General features: G+C 38.5%; 1 protein-coding gene across 1 annotated transcript in view; it reads right to left on the bottom strand.

Moving 5' to 3' along the window:
- Positions 1-954: 954 nt before the first annotated feature.
- The window catches only part of tomm20b (translocase of outer mitochondrial membrane 20b), a 10,033-nt gene continuing 1,559 nt past the window's right edge, over positions 955-9,428 (bottom strand). The window contains exons 2-5 of the mRNA XM_014028451.1: positions 7,017-7,063; positions 5,259-5,340; positions 1,171-1,313; positions 955-1,081 (exon numbers count right to left, since the gene is read on the bottom strand). Of these exons, the coding sequence (XP_013883905.1) occupies positions 1,037-1,081; positions 1,171-1,313; positions 5,259-5,340; positions 7,017-7,063 (317 nt within the window). The 3' untranslated portion in view covers positions 955-1,036. The remainder of the gene's footprint in view (positions 1,082-1,170; positions 1,314-5,258; positions 5,341-7,016; positions 7,064-9,428) is intronic.

Raw genomic sequence — 9,428 nt, 5'->3', positions numbered from 1 at the left:
GAATAAATTCTATAAATAATAAAATAAAAATATATACTTCTGTAAGAATTTAAACCTTTGGTCACAATTTCATAAGAGAGCAGAAATGTAAATGAAATTTGATCATTTTTCTTTCCCTAAATCTTCCTGTGAAACGGCTACAAGAAAAAGACTGAAACCTGAGTAATTAAAGAATGAGGTCTAACCTTGGTCTTTTCACTCTCTCCTATTGTGGACTATTAGCTCCAACATCTACAAGTTCCTCCATTAAAGCGTCACTTCCTGCAGATCATCAGAAAGGTTTTCTTTTTAAGTTTTGGGAGCCCACTGTTGMCRTTTGTGTCCCATGAATGAATGATGAGCCCTGACCTTCACTGAGGGTTTTACATGTGGTTCTGGGTTCTTCAGGGACCTCCTGGATGAGTCAAACACTGTATTTTAATGAGGTTTACCAGCTGTGTACTTTAACTACTGAGCATCTGGGACAAGAGAAACAAGCTAAAGTTTTTGTTTCTTCCCACTCTGTGCTCTGACTGCATGAATGTGAGTTTAAAGCTGAACTTTGTTTCACTGAATCAGTTTGAGCCCAAACACATTCAACTCAGAAGACAACTAAGGTTTTCTATTTTTACTTTTATTTTTTTTTCCAAAGAGGGTGTTTGTCTTAAATTCAACAAATGACTTTGTTCCTTAAAAAAAGCATTAGCAAGTCTAAACTGAAAAATGAAATAAAAACAATAAATACAGAAAGTTTCCAAGCAGACAGACTTTCCTACTGATATCACATTGAAGATGGTTGGTGTAAACCTGGGTGTGTGTGTGTGTGTGTGTGTGTGTGTGTGTGTGTGTGTGTGTGTGTGTGTGTGTGTGTGTGTGTGTGTGTGTGTGTGTGTGTGTGTGTGGGCGGATCAGGATCCATGAACACAGGTAGTTTCTTCTCTGCTCCTCATTCCAGATCGNTGGTTGGTGTAAACCTGGGTGTGTGTGTGTGTGTGTGTGTGTGTGTGTGTGTAGGCGGATCAGGATCCATGAACACAGGTAGTTTCTTCTCTGCTCCTCATTCCAGATCGTCTTCAGTCAGACTCTGGGCGCTGACGATGCGCTGCAGGACAAAACAGCAGCAGGTTGGACTCAGGTTAGAAGCGGTTCTGACCCGTTTGTGGCAGAACTCCTCTGAAGTGGCGGAGTTACCTGGCTGATGGTGGGCAGTTTGGTGAGCAGCATCTGGAAGACAGGTGGAGGCAGAGTCTGCTGCAGCACCTGCAGAAGCTGCTGAGGTTGACCACACACGGCGATGGCGTTGGTCAGGTGGTCCACACCTTTCTCATAGTCTCCTGTACGAGGAAGTGAGGGAAAACAAAAACCATTAAACCCAAACCAGTGAGACAGGATTAAAATTATATGACTCCTCTTGTCATCACGTTTCATTTGGGTTATATATAAAGGGTAGAACAGCGCCCTCTCTTGGTGGTTGAGTGTAATAAGTGTAGTGGACACGAGAACCAAGTTCATTATTTAAAGGGGACCTGTTATACAAAATTCACTTTTTAAAGCTTTTTTTACTCAACTTTGGGTATGTACTTCTTAAAAAAACAGTCCTAGGACCAAAAAAATGCACCCAGGGGCATATTTACTGTAAGTAAATGTATTTTTAATGTATATTAACGACATGTTTTATACTTCGGTCATTTTGTGATGTCACAAGCCGTACGACAACCCACCTGAACCTGTGTTCAGCCCCTTACCTAGCAACCCCCGGGTGAGGCTCCACCTCCTCAGTATAAAAAGTCATCACCGTGTTGTTGTGTAATGTGCAGCTCATTTCACAACAAGCCTCCAATAGGGCAATGGGTAGAGTGTTGGACCAGAGAGTTGGAGACCAGCGTTTGAGACCAGCATGGACACAATTTAATTATTTATTTTTTTGTCCGTTATGAACATGTTTTCTCATGTACCTCTATTGTTTAGCTTATTAAAGCCTTGTTAAAGCCTATTTGTTCGAGTTTCTGAGGTATTTTGACCGCTGCTGCTCCCTGCTCTGGTAACAGCATGCAGAGTGAGCGCAGAGCAGAGGAGGGAGAGAAAAAAAAAAGAAACTGGGACCACGACTCTGCCTCTGGGTCTCATATGGTTGTACAACGGAGCTTCTGCTATTATTAGCCATGCTAACGTAAACGCTGGCTTTGGAGGGAGGAGTTAATGTCAACAGATTTTTGGAGGGCGTTACCAACAGAGCTCATTAACATAAACAGCTCTTCTGAWCAGAAGTCAGAGCAGGCAGAACTAGAAAATGGGAAATTTTATTATCTGAGAATTATTTTGTGCATTAAATTGAATGAACATGGTCTGGATAGCCCACAGACATACCATAAACATTTCTAGGACCCATAATTGGTCTCCTTTAAGAGAGATGGGCACAAGGTAAGTTTATTAGCATTAGCATTAGCCCTGTGATAAAATATCGTGTAATATTAACTACTAGGGCTGGGTAAAAAACTATATAATTGATCTCAGATCAATTTTGATTAAATTTGGGAAAATTGATTCACAGGGCATGAGATCAAATTTTCCCCATGGACTCTTGTGCGCACATCTGAGGCGCGTTTCTGTATGTTTTGTCACTTCTGGCTTGTTGTATGTTTACATCCGGTTGACGTTAAGTACTAACGTTAGCTTTCAATAACAAGTTGCCTGGGCAAAAAATAAAATAAAATAAAATAAAATAAGAAATCACTAACATTACCAGCCGATTCGCCGCAGAACTTAAAGATAACAGAGACCATGGAAACTGTTTTTTGTAAAGCTTTACGCTCACATGCCGGTAGCTTCGAGCAGCTCGTTCAGGTGCTCAAACCAAAACTATAGTTTGGTAAACGTCTGACTGAAACTGTTCTCCCTGATGTGTGAAAGACAACACTCTAACAAAATCATTGTTTTCTTATCAATATTATTATTTTTAAACTTTAAGAAACAACTTAATTAAATCCACAGTGATGAAATGTTGTAGATCATTTTTTCTTTTTTGTTAAAACATTTTATTGAACATAAAATAAGGTAACAGAAACATTACAAACAACTTTCATACGCTCAAAAGGTGTGGTCAGAAGTATATTTATTTTAGCCCACCCTTATTCCCATCACTTATTCGTCAACAAAATGACTTCCTCCAACAACACCGTCACCTGCAATTACTTTTTAAATTAAAAACTTTTAAATTTGTGACAGTTTTGTTTCAAGATTTAACTGTCCAATTTACAAGTTTGCCCTTAAAACCTGTTTATGGAGAAGAGAAAAAATGAAGTGATATTCTATTTTGCAACACAGTTGAACTATTTTCATTGTTTAACTGCAGATCAAATTGAACTGAATCGTGATTCATCGATTCAGAGCCTTGTGAATCAAAATTGAATCAATTTAGAGAATTGGCCACGACACCCAGCCCTATTAACTACTACCCATCAAATGATGGTTGTTAACTGTAGGATGTGTTTGTTACTTGGGATATTTCTGAGTTTAATATCATTGTTTTCGATTAATACAAATCTGAAAATATTTGCTAGCTTGATGCTAATTTAAGATACTTTTCCTCATAAAGGTGCTGTGAGAGTCCATGATTTTAGGTCAGACATATCTTGTTCCATGCAGAATAAACAGAGATAGACTATACGAAGAACAGAAAAGCAGAACGGGTTTACTTTTATTTGGACGTAGCTGGACTAAGTTATGGCTATTATTAGCAATAAATATTAGTTATTAAATTAAGTTCAACACCGTTACACCAGCTCTCTGTGGATGGAGGGATGAACTGAACCACGTCAGACTGGTTTTTTCCTCTGTGTTCTTGTGGTAGGACACTTCTTAAAGTCAGCTCTATGACTGATAAACAACAACATCTCTGTGGCTCCGCTAACATGTAGCTGGTGAAACAATTATCACTTAGAATTTACAGGATTAAAGGGTGCAGAAATTATATTTGATCAGTGATTTTTATGTATTATTGAATCTTATATCATTATTCTTGTTATATAATCTTTACTGTGACGTGTAATAGTGTTAAACCAGCAATGGTAATATTAGCATCTCTGCTTAAAAAATAAAAACATGTCATTTATTTTTACATTTCGTCTGAATGTGGAATTGTAAGATTACTGCTCAGAGTTATAAAGTTATACCATCAGAATCACAACTCATTCCTAACTAATTGATGGTGGGAGGTTTTTATTTTTTAATTATGTTTTTGGACTTAATTTTGTTATTTTATACTTCCAATGACTGAACTGTGTGAGCCATGAGAAAACTACTGAATACTGAATCTCTTAATAATTTAAAAGTGATTGCACTGTGATGGGTCTAGTAATAATATATGTAATAATGGATGCTTTTTAATTTTACAGCAGTTATTGTTAGTGAGGATTTAGACTTAGATTTATCGTCCAATTTATTGACATTTATTTAACCAGGTAAATCCTATTTGAACCTCTTTTGCAAGGGCATCCTGGGCCTTGCATCCTGTCGGAGAAACCTAAGTACCCGGGGAAAACCCACACAAACACAAGGGAACTCCACACAGAAAGACCCCAGGTACAAATGGGGTACTGAACCCAGGACCTTCTTGCTGTGAGGCTAAGCAGGCAGTATGGTCGCTCAGCAGCCRACCGGTCAACGCGCCGTCACGTGGTTGTTCGGTGTTCGTTTTCGCACAAACCTTTCATAGTTCCTGAGACACCCCGTGTGGAGCTCCTGGGAAACCCCTCCCGCCGCAGCGTACGTCACTGCGCGGCACTTCTTCCCGGTGGAGTCCACAACGCGAGGGATGAAAAGTTCAACCCGCAGGTTGCGACAAGGATTACCAAAATGTCGACAATGCGAAACAAACGATGCAATTTTCGTCATGAAATTGCGACAGTTCGGCCCGATTTTGGCAGTTCGCCTGCAGCACGCTGAAGCACAGAACAGAACCGAACAGAGTGAGGCTTGCAAATGGAGAGGGGCTCCAGAGGTCTGTGAGGTCCACTAGATGGTGTTGAGTTATAATATTTGTTTATTCCTTTAAAAGGAAAGTTTAAAACATTTTCTAACACATTTAGTCGTTACAAGAAATACCAGGATATGTTTTCAATAAGTCCATCCTTTTTTTCAACCTCCCTGATTTTCTGAACTTCGGTGAATAATAAAGAAGTAATTCCACTGAATGAAAAGAAGTGAAACAAGCAGAACTGTGGCCCCTGAGGAAGAAAACTGAACATTGTTACATTGTGGTGTAGGTGAGTGGACGTTACCCTGAGCAAGGAGCTCCTCTCCCAACTGGATCTCCTCCAGGAAGAACTTCTGCACTGCCTCTGCATCCTTCAGGTCTGGGAGCTGCAGAACCACCAACATTTAGTCACAAGAAGGAACTTTTAGAAAGAAATATTAAGTTTGTTTTGTACTTCAAGTCGCACGTCTTGTTGCCCCTGCTGAGTGACAAAAAAATCGGACGTCTTTTTCCTGACCGTGCAGAAACGAGCTGAAGACCCATGAATTAATATAATTCCTCCCACAGCTCATGTAAGTAGGAAAACAATAATGATGCCTGGATAYTGTGAAYTTATTTCACTCAACGGTCAGTGTTGTGTTGGGTGAAGAGGGAAAACCTTTTTTTTTTATTAACGGTGATGATGGAAAAAAAAACAGTGAAAATCAACTGCATGCTCACATTCGATAGGATCAAAGCAGCTGCTCTTCTAGCTCTTTAAACAGGCTACAGACAAAAGATGGTTTAAAAAACAATAACACACAGAAGGAAGACCTGCCTGCTTTCTCCTCATGAACAAACACGCCCACGAAGTTCTGACCAATCACAAGCTCCGAGCCGCAAGGTCCACATCGCAGAGTTCTGACTGGGGGCAATGCACACGACAGGGAGAGCAGATGGAAGCTGTGCAATTTTTTGTCACTCAGCAGGGGGAAGTAGACACGCAACTCGAAGTATAAACCAGTCTTTATTCAAACTAAAACATCAAGACCATGTTTCACAATCTTCTTCGTTTTGGTGGGAATCCATGRGTCCTGATGAGTGCTGCTGCTCTCAGGTCTTGTCCACAGGAAGGTTTTTTCCACAAAACATCTTTTTGTGCTCATTTATAAATATGTTCTTATAAGAACAACACAGGTTCTAGAAAAAAAGCCCCAAAAAGCAGTAGTAACAATGCCAGGCMTGTATCTGGCACAGTAATGCTGCAAAAATACACCAGGAACAAGAATAAGCAGCAGGCACAGGAAGCTTACACAACAGGTAGAAACCACTACCTCTCCCTTAGAAACAGGGTTCAGTTGTCCAGGAGAGACTCTACCCTCAGCAAAAAGTAGTAAATGCAAGTATCCTTTTAGTACACTAAATTTAAACTAAAAAATAAGAGTGTACTTCCAGTTCACTTTTTATGTACTTATCTGAGAACCACTTACACTATACTTGGCTTGTATTAAAAGTTTAAGTAAACTAAGTCTATAATGTTTAAACTTTTGGCCAAGATAAACTTTAGTAGTACACTGAAAGTACATTTTCACACAGACTGGTTTATTTATAGTATGTTTCAAGATGAAACTAAAAGTATACTTAGAGTACTTTCAGTATACTTCTGGGTTTACTTTCATAAACGTATTGTGGGCCAATTAATCCTAGACATATACTTGTTAGTAAACTGCTAGTATACTTAGCTATATCAGTGTACATGGTAAATAAAAGTACACTGAGGGAAATACACTTTTATATACTTTAGTATACTTAAACCCCGGCCATGTCAGGTCAGGCAAAAACTCCTTCTGTGGGAGTCTAGTTTCTCTTTGAGTGTAAATTGTTTGTGTAGAAAACCACAGCTTTAAAAAGTTTCAGAAGTACARGTGAGTGTCAAAGTGATGTTCACAGATGGGCAGACTGTAGTAAAGGTGAGATAAACAGATCACATGAAATGTGAACAACAACGGGACATCGTCATGGGCCCACAGAAACAGAGTTGTCGTATCTGTAGTTTGTAATGTGTGAACAGAGGTGTGCTCACCTTGGCCAGTCCTGCTCTCTCTTTGGCTGCCTTCTGAGTTTTTCTACCTGTAAAAAGAAGAAAACTAAATTAAAAATAAAAACATTTTTTAGAATTTTAAAATAAAACAAATTGTTTATATATTTTTAAATGTCCATGTAGCATTTTAGGCCGCATACGTCACTAGCTGTGTTTCCATTGCAAATGTGCGCAAAACTTTGTCGATATTGTTACTGTCGAAAAAACACAGTTTCACAACTGCAGTGTTTCCATTAAGTAAGAAATGTTATTAAAGTCACATGAATACGTTTGTTCTCATGATAAGTCATTACAAACATGGCGGCGATGGATGTAAACACATAGCATGTTGCTACCACGACACTAGCGCTCATCATCAGAGRAGACGTCGGCGTCTTTTATCGAGGCTTTCCAGAGACAAGTCCCTACTTGGGAGCGGCTACGTATGCTGTGTTTTTGGGAAATTGTAGTCAGTGAGTTTACTGTTTTATACTACTTCTGTGATATTACTACTACTTCTACTTCCTGTTATCTTCTTCTTCATCGTCTTTTTCACCAGTAGAAACAGCCGGTTGTTGATCACGTGACTCCTGTGATGTGAAAAATGTGTTTCCATTGCAGTTTTGCGAAAAACACCAATTTTGATACGGCCGAAAAACCACCTCATCCTAGTGCAAAAACATTTTGTCGAAAAACGTATTTTTTTTTAAGTTGACATGTTTCCATTGAGCAAATTCGTTTTTCGAAATTCTAATTTGCGCATTTTCATGGTCAATGGAAACGCTACTGGCCCGCACTGTCCCAATTCAAATTCCTCCTCGTACGGCCGAGGAATGCGGCCTACAAAATCTCAAAAATCAAGGATGCACCCAAGAATCCTTCCCCAACTAGAATATGCCAAGATTCAATGTGCCAACAGCAAGCTAAACAGAGAAATAAAGACGGTGGAGATTGTTTTTATTTACTTTTTTACCTAGTCGGTGTAGTTTGGAAATTCACCACAAACCAAGTAAGTTTAGCAACTTAGTAGGGGTGCAACGATACAAAATATTTACGATTCGGTTCGATACTTTAGTCTCACGGTTCGATACAAAAAAAAAAAAGAAATGTCCATGCCCTTTTTAACTTGTGATGTATTTAAATTAATTATGAACATTTGTTTAACCTCAAAAGTACAGTTTTTAAATTAAATGTTGCTGAAACGSCAAATTTCTCAGTGGATCTGCACTCGACAATGCAGCCTAGGTGGAGTAGTCGAACACAGATCCACTGATCCTTCACCACAGAGCATCTTCAGAAGACAARCTGACAAAATAAATTTTAAAAAATCTGTATTGGTCGACACAAGTGTGTATTGAACGGTTCAATACGGGTACATGTATTGTTGCACCCCTGCAACTTAGCTGATGAAATTCATGTTGCAATAAGATGTTAAATAAAGTACATCTACAAGTACTGGAGCTGTGAAGTTAGATATATTGAGATTGTGGAACAGGTTCATCAATGTCAGATCATAGATTAACAAAACATATCTTTTATTGGGATTTGTCAAATAGGTATACCTGGGCCAGACAAGTTGAGAAAATATTTGAAGAGGCAGATTTTCAGTATATATAAGTTCAGATGTAATAACTGAACAGATTAAACAGTTTTACTTTGAAGCTTATAAATGTAAATGGGCATGTGATATTTTACAAAATACAGTTGTTCTTGAGCCATATGCAATATGGAACCCATCTAAACACCAAAGGTCAGTCTGTGCACARTTTAGATCTGGCACTTTGCCTCTGGCTCTGGAAACTGGACATTTTTGTTCAGTCCCAGTATATGTTCTTTGTGTGATTTGGGTGTAATTGAAAWTGAGATACACTTTTTGTTTTATTGTCCTTTATWTRTGATTTTGAGAAATGAATWGTTTAGTAAAGTTAWGGATGTTTATTTAGATTTTTTTCTTTAGCTGATGAAGATAAAAATCCAGTATTTAAGTATTTTGTATTTCAGTTAGCACATTTTTTGTTAAAAGTCTGGCACCTCAGAAGGAGGACACTTCTTGTTTAAAGACTGAATGTCTGTGTGCCTATGTGAATGTATTTTGTTGTGTCTTGTAAGCCCGTGTTGACTGAGAACTTTAGTGCATGACACAAAAAGAAAATAAAACTACTACTCAAATTTAATAATGTTTTTTTTTATATGTAACATTTTAATTTTTAAGTCTCCTTCCCTATGGAGTGAACATGGACATGTCCCAAGCATTTTAAGTCTGATGTGAAAATGATCACTATAATCTAGTCCAGGTTTGAGGAGTAAACATTTCAGGTTTAGTCCCAATGGAAATGGAATGTCCCAACACAGACGAGCTACATCTAATGGCCAGAACTCTGCAGTTTTCACTCATTTACAGGCCAGCGGTCACTC

The sequence above is a fragment of the Austrofundulus limnaeus genome, unplaced genomic scaffold (assembly GCF_001266775.1).
Source record: "Austrofundulus limnaeus strain Quisiro unplaced genomic scaffold, Austrofundulus_limnaeus-1.0 Scaffold764, whole genome shotgun sequence".
NCBI lineage: Eukaryota > Metazoa > Chordata > Actinopteri > Cyprinodontiformes > Rivulidae > Austrofundulus > Austrofundulus limnaeus.
Note: the sequence above shows the minus strand (reverse complement) of the source record. Positions and strands in the feature narration are given on the sequence as shown.